Genomic DNA, 13,913 nt, shown 5'->3' with positions numbered 1-13,913 from the left:
TGGTGTTTACGAGATTACTAGTAGAGGTATAACACTGTTGTTTGATGTCTTCTTGTGCAAGTTTTCTAAGTGCAATCGATTAACCCACATCACCGTCTTGTGTGAAATTATCACTGACTCCATGCAGTACAAGTGTTGTACTACTTTTCTGCTACTCGCTGAAAGGAAGTGTGCTGAAAGAAGTTCTACAATTTTTTTTTAATTCGTTCTAGTACATGACATTCACAGATTCATGCTGACTGTACAAATGGACAAGGACATTCAACAACACTAACAGTACCACTGACAAATATAAAGTACTAGGTATTTTTAAGAAATGCCTTGGAGTGCTTATGTCAATAGGAACACAGCTCGCAGGTCAGCCATTGCAGGACTGTTATTATTGCACATATGCTTAAGTATTTCCAATGCTCTACATTCACCACCACCACTTAAGGATGCTGGAATTTTTTACTTCTGAGAAGGTAAGTTTTTGCAGTTGAATTATATGATTCATTTACGCATAAACAGTGCATTCCTAATTGCATGAGAAATGAGTGAACTGTCAGAAGCTTAGTCAACGACTCTTGGCAGTGCGAAACATGGCCAATGATGAGATGAGAGGCTGTACATAGCAAGCAAACAAGCTGGACTCCATTTCATGCGTTTATAAAGCCCTGTTTTACTGCTAGACAGATTGTAGTAGTTGATTAAATCATAGCAACTTGTCACTTAAGTGTGCTTGTATTGATGTATAGCAGTCACAGTATATCATAGATATGGTGCACTCTGATTTAACATGCACCTCAAAAAATTAAGGAAAAAAAGGTGTAGATTTGTCCAAAGGGGCGCGCATCATACTCATCAACACTGACATCATTAAGCATGCATCATCAAAAAGGCAAAGCCACTAGACAACCGTGCACTATAAGAAGCATAACAGCAAGAATGAACTCTTTCGTTACCGTGCCTATAGAAATTGATCAATATGATACAGGTTTTCATTGGGTTGTTAAACATTGCTATTGGAATTCTTCTACTTGCAACATCATGCGCCATCTGAAATGATGACTGAACTCTAACCATTTGCCAGATTTGAGAGTCTGGAAAAATAGTTTTGCCTAGAGGTATCGTCAAAACTAGCTTACAGTGCTCCTAGCACTTTTTCAAACAAAAAGATCCAAAACTTGCGCTTTGGTCAGCTCGGCAACAATTTTTAAATGACAGCAGCAGTGAATACACAGAAGCTTCTTCTGGGTTACCAATTTTGCATTTTCTGATCCAACATACAGGCTGTTTTAACAATGTCTCAACAACAGTGGATGGTCACGAGTGCATGTTATTTTGATAACTGTGTTAGACCAATATAAAGTGCAACTATTTTTTCCCCCATCATGGGTTACCTTTATCCATCAGCGCTTTGACAGTGTATGTAAATGTTACTACAAGCAATCCGTCCCACTGTGCTGGGTTTTCACTCGCACAAGAGCACTCAGTCAATTTCAGACCAACCTTGACTGACACTTGGTTAGCTGTCCGATTTCTTACGTTTTGAACACTGCATGTGAAAGCAGCATTCATTACTACACAATACTGTGCAGCATGACACATTAGTGTACAGCACTGTACAGAGCATAGGGAGGCTCCAGTACCAGTGTAACACCTTGCTAACACAGTGGCACCTTACAGAGAAAAGGTGATTGAACTCAATAACAAAGCACGAGGCTTCTGCATGCTCCTTAATCTGGCAGCCATTGCTTTGCGAGCCTAGAACATGCAGTAAAAAACAAACCAGGTGCCTGGTGAAATGAATAAAAACAAATAGGAACTTGCAATTTTCACATTCGTGAAGCTACTGCTTACCCGCATAGCATGGACATCACTACAGCTAGTACAGACGCCAACAAATCCTCATACGAATTCTAATGAGCGATCCGATTTGCAAAAGTCGGGAGCTAGGAACAAGGTGCACATTACGCATATTTACATTTTTTTTTTTACTCGGCATTTGTACTAAAAATAGCAAATTATTACTTTCAATCATGTTCCTTGAGGCGCTTCTTTGAACTTTCGCATAAGGATTCTAAAAAATTGTCTGGGAAGTTATTACTGGTACGCATCTATTCAAAACACCAATGATCAGGCTATAAATTTGTGTCGCAGCATAGGTCGCAACAACTACGTCATGAAATAAAAATTTTGAACATGAAGGCACCAAAAATGAGCACATTTCTAGTGGTAACGAAGGAGTTAAGAAGTTTAAATTATACTACACTAAAGGCATATTAGGGCAAGAGTGACCGAACAAAAATTATGGCCAATGAGCAAAACGAGAACAAGGTGAAAGCAGGAGCCAATATTTCGACAAGTGGACTTGTCTTCTTCAAGGCGACATATATTGCATATATTGCTTTGCATATGTTGCCTTGAAGAAGACAAGTCCACTTGTCGAAACGTTGGCTCCTGCTTTCACCTTGTTCTTGTTTTGCTCATCATCTTGAATTTCCATCTCCCGCCTTCTGCGTGTTTTCCCAGAACAAAAAGTATGGCATCTTAAACAGGATATACTCACCCGATTTTTTTGAGTTCTGCGAGTCTTGCTCTAAAACCTCTTTCAATAATTAAAACACAAACACTGGCACAATACTATACAATTACAGGAAGTGGAATGGTACCAGCTGTCAATTTGTGACAGCGTGAGGTGGCACTTCTTTTTCGTAGTGCAACAGTTTGCCAAGCGCAATGTCACAAGATAAAACTTGTGCTGCGAGCCTTTGTGTCTGCATTGGCACCATCTTGCATGCACTCTCTGAATGACGGCTGTTGCCACTGAGATTTTGCTGCACATACTTGCAGATTTCCCCCCCCCCTCTATTAATTTTTTTGTGATTAGACACATGACAAAATATAGGCTTCAGACAAACTGACACAAACAAATGCAAACATTGATTATCGCAGCATAAATTGTGCTTAGGCATCCTAGAGACACTCGACAGGAAATATTTACAAACCAGTGCAACCACTAAGTATAAAATTCACTATTGCAAGTAAAAGGAAGAAGCTGTGTCAATGCAACATGCACCAAAACACAGTCAACCACTTTTCAGGAACCCGAAGGAGATAATTTGCACTGCATTAAGACTCTTCACAGTACTGCGTTTTCTTCTCCCAAGCACAATTCTGAAGGAGTTGCAATGTTCAGTTTTTAAGCAGACCTCGAATATAGCCGTCACGCCGCAGACGGCCCACTGGCGGACTCTGCGTACACAGCGAGAGTGTCGTTCAGACAAAGGTCGTCATTGCGGATGTAGAGTCGGACTGACTGCTGGTCACTGTCGGTCACAACCTCGGCATCGAAAAAACTCCCTTCGAACGCGACGTCCTTGGGTAGCCGGACCTTGCGCAGACCGTGCAGGGTAGTCGGAATTGCAAAACCGGGAAGCCGCTCGAAAGTGTTTGGCATTGGGCGCAGGCACTCCAGAGGTACGTCCTCCCAGCGCCCGTAGTCTATGAACCACACCCGCACCTTCTTTATTGACCTGTGCAGAAACCGAGTGATGACATTTGCGATATGACAAGGTGTCAATGACAATGTATAATGCTTGTCCTTGCTTCTTTACTTCGAACAAATACAAACATATACTGCCTTCTGTGGCAGGCATCACCAATTCCCTCCCTTTGAGCACATCACACCTTGAATAGGTGAAGATTACAATGCACAAGGTAACTAACAAAGTTCCACTAATTAACTTTTTGATCGTGCACTTTGTTAATATTACACAATACAAGCCCAGCTCGTAATAAAGTCATATACATTCAGCAGCAATCTTAAAGTTAGCACCAGTTGACAGCAATCCATCCTTTAAGATGTGGTACGAAATCCATCAATGTCCCCATTACGTTTGTCCTGCAAAGTACTATGGAAGTGTTAAAACGTTTGTGAAACCATCATACTTTTTGTGCATGTGACCTTACTGATGGCTTCCATGCAGGCTGCATTGCTTTTGGCGCCGGAGCCATACAAACTCTCTGGCTGCCCCACCGGAACCTCCAAGGTGGAGCCAGTATAGTGCGACACAAAGAACAAAAATTACGGATTACTGGCTAAAAAAACTTAAATAAAAGCTGCATAGACGTATAAGCAGTCTATTTGAGTGAGATAAGGAGACCAGAAGCAAGCATCACAGGCTGTCATTCACACTTCTGCCATGAAACCGAAAACAAAGCTTGCAGTAGACATTTCGTTTCTGCATTGCTTCGAAAACTTTTGTTACTGTTTTACTTAGGATAATTTGAGATACTTTGTTTAGCAGACTTTAACAATCAGTCCTTCTGGAGTACTTGCTTAATTTCAAGTACTAGTCAAAAAATACAAATAGTGGTCTGTTCATAATATTTCATTCGTATTCAAAAGTTCGAATATTCGCCCATCCCCAATTATTTTCATAGGAGTCTATCATCATTTTTCGTGCGCCGATGTATGACTGATGCATAAATATTGCACTGAATGCCCCGCTCCTGCTCTGCAATTTGAATTGCCCTCGCCAATACCGGGAATCCTCATGCGACCTTTCTCTCTGGCACCCTGTGTGAACCAGCCAGTGCCGATATCACACGAGGGATAGCATTGTTCAACAATAGGTGGCACCACTAAGATTTTTCATTTGCATCATTTTCTTGCTTAACGACAGCTCTGTACTCGCTACAAATGCCAAACGTGTTACTACGGAAGCCTAATCTTTTGACCTAACTCGACCATTTCCTTTTAATGGCGCTTTCATAAACTCAGCCATGCACAACGCTTGCCTCCTATGTCCAAGCGTGGCCGCAGAGTGTATTCACCACTCAGGGGCAAGGAAAAATTGTGCAGCATTTCACATCGTCTTACACTGTCTACTCTTGCCTGCTCATCAGGATGTGTGCTCTAATGACGGAAGGCTGTACCCATTATTGTTTGCCATGCTTTCAGAATGGACGTCATCAAATTCCGATTTTGTGGTATTTGCAACATATGATGTAAGTAAGGTGACCAGACGTCTCGCTTTTACTGCTGCGGTCCCGCTGCCCCATGACTTATATGCAGGACGATGTTTTGTCCCACTTTGGTGTCTTTGCCCCCCCCTGAATTGACCTGAAATGCCGGCCCCGTGGTGCCAACAGGTCGTTTAATTTCTCGCCATCTTCAAAAAATATGTCAAAGGCAGGTGGCAAAGTGAAATGCTGCTAGAAGTGAGGCACCAGTGGGCACTGAAATGCACGACTACTCGTGGCTCGTACGTTTCATTGATCCAGCTACAAAAAGACTTCTCATGCGTCGGCTAACGAGCCGCAGCAGCCAAGCCAAAGTGCGATGACCTCGCCATCTTGCTTTTCAGGCATGTGGTATTAGAAGCACATAGAATAATGCCTAAATGCAAGTGCAAATTTACTTAAAAGCTTAAAGAGTTTCCCTTCACATCAACGAAAATTGGAATAAATGTTGAACATTGTTGAATAGCTCGCCGCCCCTTGCTGTCTTGCTTTGGCGTCAGAGGAACCTGGTCACATTAGATGCAAGTCAATAGGGGCGGCTTAGATCTACAACTTTTCGTATTTTGCGAGGTTTGTAATCGGAGGCGTCACGCACAGGTATAGGTAATGTGTGCAAAAATATGATATTAAATATCAGCACTGTTTAAGTTATTAATCATGCCGTCTTTTAACACGAATGCAGGCTGACCCGCTCAACGTCCTGTCCATCAGCTGCACTTGTGACACAATCTTTTGGGACAGTATTCTCGGTTGACAACTTCAGGGAATAAATTGTTTTCACGGGATTTCGAGTGATTAGCACTGGACGCGTTGGCGTTCTATGGGCGAAAGCGTTCCTCGTGCTGTGCCAAGAATACTGTCAAGTCCAGTGCTTAGTAATGCAAAATCATGCGAAAATGATTGTATCTCTAGAAATACTATATATCCTGTATCCCTAGAATCCCTAGAAATACTGTATCCCTAGAATACTGCCCCTCTATTCTACACAGACTGGAGTGCCAAACGTACCCATCGCTGCTTGCTGGATCGTTTTCGTCACTCTGAACGGAGTCAATTTGTCCACGGTACCATGTCGAGTCCTTTTCATGCAGAACGGCAACGAGGGCACCTGGAACGGGCTCCTTGATGTGTTGGTTCTCCTTGGAGGCGACAGCGTTTAAACACTTCACCATTTTGACTAGGTCCCGCAGAGCCGACATCTCTTGCAGGTAGATTACCTAACATGCAAAGGTGACCAAAGAAACAACACTCAGCATTTTTAATCACCCAACTCTATTGGTCATAGCACCGAGACCCTGACTGGCTATTTGGGGCAAATAAAGGTATTGTATGTTAAACAAATAAAAATTCTGCAAAAAAGCAACACTATGCTTGAGAACATCCTGCGTAGATCACAATGTTCCTTGAAGGACAGTTAACGTGTAAGAGAATACCCAAACAAAGACAGTACCCAACCACAAGAATTACGGCCCCCACCCCCTAAATTATATGGTTAGAGAAGCTCACTGAATTAACACAGCAAGCTGGGCGAGTTGGTGACCGAGCATATTCCTACGGGTGGGCAGCGCAACCGGGACGAAGGACAATAGGAAGCGCACGATACTGCGCTCGTATCGTGCACATCCTTTTGTCCTTCGTCTGGGTTGCGCTGCCCACTCCAAGGAATATGTAGAGAAGCTCTCTCCTTGGAGTAGGACAGCAATAGGTAAAAGGAATTCTAGCAACAGGGCTCACCTTCTTTCCCTCTCCCAGCCTTAGGAAGACAACTGGAACTCGAATGCCAAGTGGAAGCCTCGAACACGGAAACTGACCAATGCTGCTCTCGCCGTCCTTCTTCGGGGGAAGCTTGGAGGATGGGAGGGCCACCGATGAGTTTTCACCACCCTTCAAAAATGCACCATGCATCTGAGAAACCATGTGCATGCACTTCTAAATAGTGCACGTCTCTTAAGCACAAACCCTTTCGGTGCCATCATTCAGTAAATTTCCAAACTGTGATTGTACGATACATTTTCCGGCGGCTACATGCCATGTAAAAAAAAAAAAAAAGGCACAAGGTGCACACGCAATCGAAAAGTAGCCGCCCGCTGCAGCAGCTTCTCTACAATATGCGCGACTTCCTGCGTCATGTGTAAATACCAGCGTGCACTCAGTTTTCCCACTTTGGTACCAGTAACTCCCCTCCCGGGTCGTTGCACGCCACATTCACTGCTATCGCCGTCAACACTACTGCGATAAGCATCTTCACCCATCTGTTCCACAGCACATGGGGTGTAGTGGTGTTGTAAGCGTACTACACGCTTTGAATACGCGATAACCGAAATGCACCGGCGTTCCCTGCTGCAGGCAGTGTGAGGTGATCAATGTTTCACTCTGGTGGCATCACAGACATTGTATTCCAGCATCACTAAAGCCCCTCAATCTCCCAAAGTAGCGCCATTCACTTCCCTCCTCCTCCGCTCGGCGCGGCCTCGACGGTGGCGCCGCTGGTGGTGGGCCTGTCGTAGCAGACGACGGCTAACACGCTACGGGAGGAAATCCGCGGAAAAGTTCGTTCGAGTCCTGCGGAGCAGTTTTTTCAATCTAGATCTTGCTTTGTCAGTCGGTAACTGGCCTTAAGAATGTCGTGTCGGATTTGCGGAAGAAATAGAGAAAAGCACCATTATTCAAGGCGTATTTAAGGCGTAAAGCGCGCGCACGTTGAAAGTTCGTGTTGCTGAAACACGACACAAGCACGCGGTGTGCTCAGACACGCGAGTAATTACCAGAGTTTCAGGTTTTGACAGCGCGAAAGTATGTGCACGTGGTTTCGTAGGTTTATTTACGTACCTGCAGGATGCTTTTGTTCGGCCGGCGCGTGAGAGATTCCGACTGTCTGCGGTCAGCAATGCCTGGCAGCAGGGCCGTTTCTGTTCCGCGCCATTTACAGATGTACGTAGCTCATGCACAGGTTGTGGTGGCCATGAGCAACGTTTTCACACATAGGCGGTATAGATAATTTTAACAACGTACCAGCATATGAAATCGTTATTTATTTATTACAGTGCAAATGGTTAGAATTTGATAGAAAAGAAAGAAGGAACTTGATGGGACAACTGGAAAGAGGTTCAGAAAATAATTATCCCCCTCCCTCATTGGCACCAGCAACACTTTTGTTGAAGTGCTAATTTTATCTCTGTGTACTACGTGCGTCTGTATTCTTTTGCGTTGTAAGTTTTCACAAGGAAGCAGTGTTGCGTTAACTGGAATAGTCAAGGCACACAAGACAGAAGAAAAGTTGATTCTTGGGTTTTACATCCCAACACCACGATCTCATAAGGCACGCCATAATGGGGGCTCTGGATTAATTTTTTTTGCAGCTGGGGTTCTTTAACGCACCCCCAATGCACTGGACACGGGCCCGTTTTGACACGGGCGTCAAAAGAAGAGGTTGGAGGAGCCGTGTCACTTCACAAAGCCGCGCGTTCTTTGCCACTTGCTCGAAGTCAGCCCGCCCGATCTTGTGAATCCACACTTTTCTTCGTTTTGCGTTGCGCCCGGCGGATGGTAAAACAAAAAGCTTTTTGCCGTCACTGGGTCTGTTGTGGCAACCGTAGGCGCAGCAGCACGGCATCGCAATTAAGCACTCGGCCCTAACACATTGTATAAAACTACCGCGCTCCTTCAAACCGCCTGCCGTACTTCGTCGCGCAGGCCCAAGAATGGGGGTCGCAGCGCGCTGGAAAAAAAAGATATACAAAAGCGCGGCGCCTGCTCTGCGCCGGAAAGAAAAAAATATACAAAAGCGCGGGGCCCGCTTTCACGTGACACAGATTGGCCAATGGGGGAGCGGAGGAGGCTGGGGCGACAGGATGAGTGGAGGAGGAAGCGCCTGGGTGAGCGGGGTGGCGGAAAGATCTAAGAATGGCGCTACTTTTGGAAAATTGAGGGGCTTTAAGCATCACACCCACCAGCTCAATTTTATTGAATGAGATTCTACTGTATTTGCATATGCTTCATGTATTCCTTGATTTCACAATGCCTCTATGAGGCTGGTATCTCTGCTGAATCAAATGGCTTTTCATAGTATATGAAAACAATATAAAGAGTTTGATTGTACTTTGCAAATTTCCCAATGACTTGATAGGTGACACAGACGTGATCTATTCTAGAATATTCCTTCCTGAAGCCAGCCTGTTCTCTTAGTTTATTAAGTCAAGTGTTGCCCAGATTCTATTGGAAGCTATCTTGGTAGATATTTTATACAATACTCAAAGCAAGCTAATGGGCCAGTAATTCTGCAATGTCTCCCTAATGAATTAGTATAACATTGGCATTATTCTTATTAAATTTTATAATATTCAACAATTCTTGCAAAATGATCACAATAAGAAATCTGCTTGCTAGGATCAGTAGGCTGTAACCTTTTATTTCAGATGCAACAAAGCTCATTGAATTCAGTACAGTGGATGCAGAGATAAACGATTTCTTCATTTCTATGTATTTAGACAGGAGCTCCTGAAGTTAATCTTCTCAAGAGAAAGCTTTACGTACAGTCATGACCTAGTAAATGACTACCAGTCATTTCCCAAGCCATGACTGCTGCTCAGGCCAAAAGAAATAAAAAAGTGTTACCTTTTCACTGTGCTCAGAGACCTGGTCCAGAACCGGGGGTGTTGGCGAGCTCAGCAAATGCATGGTTGCTTTCTTTCGGGCTTGCCTTTCAAGCAATTCCTTTAGCCGCTGTCAGGTTGCACCAAACAAACAAATAAATAAATATAAGAAAGGGAATAAATAACTTCATGAAAGCTCATTCTGCAGCATTTTCTTATTGGATTGTGTATGAACAGAAGCGCCAATAAAAAAAATGTCAAAAGACTGTCAGAATGAAGGTATCTATTCTCTGTGACCACCTATGAACGCAGCGACAAAAATAACATTACTGTCTGGCTCCAACAGTCTGTCTAGATGTGTCGTAGTGGAGGCAAATTTCTTTCAACATCATTGTCTCTCAGAGATTACGCTTCGGGCAGAGGCACACGGTGAAGTTTCACTGTGGTTTGAGGGGCAGAGCTTGTACTGAATTCTCACGTCGCTAGGTATGGTAAGCTCAGTCATATGCGACAATAGCGACTGCCAAAATTTTTTTAATACAGCTGGGGCGGTATCCTTGGATGATCACTTTCGGCGATCGTTTCACTTTCACTTACAAGAGGAAATGAGTGCCTTGTATTTCCTCAGTCCTTCTGCACATATGTTTAATGCCAAGTCTTGAGAAATCTCGCGAAAGAAATCTCTGAAGCGTGTTTGCAGTATTTTGCGTATCCCTGTATCCCAAGTTAGTACAGTACTTTAAGACACCATTGATCCGCAAATGTTCAGCTCAACAAATAAGCCAACACTGTAAAACTTGGCGTACGACAGTAAAGTAACATTTTACCGTTACTACGCTGAAGGCGAACAGTTGGTAGCCCCCAAAAGTTCTGTACACAGTGTTAACATGTGGCTAATGAAATGCGACTAAACTGCCAGTTGCAAGCAACGATTAACTACCATATGCAGTTTGACAAGAAATCCAAGTTACCACAGACATGACACCACTGACCTTTGCTTTTTCTGATGTCTGTTCTGGTGATGTAGTTCTGACTGGTATATTGTGAACTGCGTCCTTTTCGCCACAGTTGTTGCTGGCCACTGGTACGGCACAGTTTGGCGGTGCCTGGATAGAAATTAAGAATTTTATGTTGACATAGGACTGAAAGGCAAACTGCTATGAAACTTCGCTTTGGCTAAATTGGTTATAAATGTGCAATATATCATATTGAAGAAATCTTGGCGAAGCTGCCAGGCTGGTAATTGTTTAATTTCCCCAGTGTAGTAGCCTTTCAATAGCGCCTCAACAGACGATGCGTGCACCTGGTGGTTAGCAGATATGACGTGCAAGTTCCACCAGCATGTTGCCTCCTAGATTTTTCAGTACACCTCAGGCAGCTTGATCTCGGAGGCTATGCCAAAGAGCTGTGCATTCCGAGTCGTGCGTCACTTGCGGCAAGTGGTAATGGCAGTATTTCTTTTTCTTTCCGGTACTAAAAACGCCTATTTCTGCAATTCTTACGTGGCTCATCTACTTACATATCAAACGTAAAAATTTATGCAGAGGCTGTCTTATATCTAAGCTATCTAAAACCGAGCTTTTTAGGGATCCAAAAAGTTTATTGCAGTTGGCCTTTAAAGGAACTGGAATGAAATGAAGATAGGCCATACACAACATACCTCTTTGCAGGAAGCACCTTGCAGGGCAGCCGGCATTAGAGGTGGCGGTACGTCCTGTGGGCTAGCCGCCTTCTTCCTCCTGCTTTCCTCGAGCACGGCTTTGAGCCGGTCGAGCTTGCTGAGGCCGCCACCCTGCTCAGTGTTTGAGAGTTCGCGCATTGTCTCTTGCCGCTGGTCGTGTTCCCCTGCACTGTCTGTTTGTGACAGCTCGGATTCTATCGGTTGACAGCTTTGTGTGCTGCCGGTCCTGGGTGCGAAAAGCGCTGGTAGTTTCAGGAAATTGTAAATGCTGAACCAATTTATTGCGTTATTCACCTTCACTCGCAATGTACTGCAGCGGCCCATTACTTTCATCCACACTTGCAAACAATTTTGTTATCTCACCAGCGAGCCACTTCTCCATAGAGTCGGGGCCGAAGTACAAAAATGCTTGTGCACTTTAATTTAGGTGCATGTTAAAGAATCCCAGGTGGAATCCGGAGTCCCCCACTACCACGTGCCTCATAACAATTTTCTGGCCCATGAAAACTTCACAATTTAAAATTTAACACTTCTGCCATGATGCAATGCACAATGTGAGGCAATGGCAGTGCTGACCTTCTTGCAGGCTATTTGTGAGCAATGGCAGAAAACGATTTGCCCCAAGCAAGCACTTCTCGCACCTGTGTTATCATTAATTTATGTGTACTGCGCAGACGAACACAAGTGGTGCAGGCAAGGTAATGTTTAACATCAACTTACGTATTCGCGTATTACACTAAACAGTGAATGTAAACATTCACCGTAATAGCACCGCCAATTATTGTCAATCGACGCAAACGGCATAGAAAACTGCGATCGCTTACATCGAGTGCCAGAGTGTGTGGGATCCACTTAGTAGTAGTAGTAGTAATAGTAAAATTATGGGGTTTTACGTGCCAAAACCACTTTCTGATTATGAGGCACGCCGTAGTGGAGGACTCCGGAAATTTCGACCACCTGGGGTTCTTTAACGTGCACCTAAATCTAAGCACACGGGTGTTTTCGCATTTCGCCCCCATCGAAATGCGGCCGCCGTGGCCGGGATTCGATCCCACGACCTCGTGCTCAGCAGCCCAACACCATTTTAGTAGTAGTAGTAGTAGTAGTAGTAGTAGTAGTAGTAGTAGTAGTAGTAGTAGTAGTAGTAGTAGTAAACAACCTTATTGGGGGATCCATATAATTATTTTTCTTCCTTGCTCCTGGGTTTTACACATCCTACTCTCGCCTGATCACGGAATGTGTCATTACGTGCTAATTACGGGCATTGCCGATGACAACACGCACCTGAGTAGGCACGTCCAACAAATATGGCCGAGAACCACTTATGTCTGCTCTGAAGATCTGTCGGTCTCAACAGGTTAAACAGACAGCGCACAGCTTGCTTTCTTTGCCGCATTAATTAAAGCGCACCGCAGAGTCTAGGCGACACTACGGAAGCGGTCTCACGTTAAATCAAGACTTCCTTGCCCGCCGCAGTAGCTTTGCGGCTATGACATTGCTCGTGGTTGCGGATTTGACCACATTTCGACGGGGGCGAAATAAAGAAGGTTCAAGCACTTAGATTTAGGGACACGTTAAAGGACACCATGGCGTCAAAATTAATCCGGAGTCCGCCATGCCTCATGATGCGAGTACGACGTGTCTCGTGATGCGATTGTGGTTTGGCACGTGCAGCCCCATAATTCAATTAAAGTTTCATACTTCTCCCAAGATGCGATGTGCCATGTGAGGCAATGACAATGCTCAACCCTCTCAGAGACTATGAAATGTGGCGCACAACGCCTCAAAGAAACACCTCTCCCTGTTTGTTCCGACAGTTACTACGCAGACAAAAAGCAGTGGTGCACGCAAGGGAACGTTTAACATCACCTCGCCACTCTCGTGTTGGACTGAACGTTAAAGATATGAAACATTCGCCGTCAACATCACCGCTAATCAAAGCAAACAGCACAGAAAGCTCCGCTTACATCGATTCCCACAATGCCTGGGATCTCCATTATTATGTTTTTTTTTGTACGGACGTAGTCCAGTAGACCCTCGATCGATTGTCAATTAAAGAACGAATGGTAGATGGTAGAAAGTTGATCGTAAAATAGTTGCGTTCGCGCAGAATAAATAAACGCAAAGGACGACGTTGACCTTACACAGAGGCGTGCAAGGGACAGTGAAAAAACGCATCATTGAATCAATTGAAAGAGATGAAAAAGGGAATCGGGTAACTTACCGATAAAGCTGAAAAGAGAAAAATAGAGCTATCAGCTACGCAGCATCAATAGCGCGGTCACATTTCATGCAACTCCTCGACAAAGTTTGCTGTCGTTGATCAACGAGAACGAAGCTATTCACAGCAAACACGCTGTCTCGCAAACAAAGCGCAAGCGCGATCGAAAAAACGACAATCACCCGACAGCTTCAGCTAAACGGCATCAACATCCGTGTTTACGTCTCACATGCCAAAACATCAGCACATGTTCTCCGAGTCGGCTACTGACCGCATTTATATACTTTCTTACCGGCGACGAGTCGATGATATCGCTGGCATTTGTGGTGTGTTGATTAGGCGAGCTAACTCCACTTGCAGCGGATCTTTTTGCTTTCGCCAGTACGGCCTTCAGTTGCTCCAGCTTCGA

At 44.4% G+C, this 13,913-nt stretch overlaps 1 protein-coding gene across 1 annotated transcript; it reads right to left on the bottom strand.

Moving 5' to 3' along the window:
* Positions 1–179: 179 nt before the first annotated feature.
* LOC139052710 (uncharacterized) lies at positions 180–13,754 on the bottom strand. Its single transcript, XM_070529761.1, has 7 exons — positions 13,508–13,754; positions 11,263–11,509; positions 10,595–10,708; positions 9,625–9,732; positions 6,745–6,894; positions 6,019–6,227; positions 180–3,518 (listed from the first exon to the last, which is right to left on the bottom strand). Exons 2-7 carry the CDS (start codon positions 11,419–11,421, stop codon positions 3,209–3,211), a joined length of 1,050 nt encoding a protein of 349 aa, XP_070385862.1. The 5' UTR covers positions 11,422–11,509; positions 13,508–13,754; the 3' UTR covers positions 180–3,208.
* Positions 13,755–13,913: the final 159 nt, after the last annotated feature.

The sequence above is a fragment of the Dermacentor albipictus genome, unplaced genomic scaffold (assembly GCF_038994185.2).
Source record: "Dermacentor albipictus isolate Rhodes 1998 colony unplaced genomic scaffold, USDA_Dalb.pri_finalv2 scaffold_29, whole genome shotgun sequence".
NCBI lineage: Eukaryota > Metazoa > Arthropoda > Arachnida > Ixodida > Ixodidae > Dermacentor > Dermacentor albipictus.
Note: the sequence above shows the minus strand (reverse complement) of the source record. Positions and strands in the feature narration are given on the sequence as shown.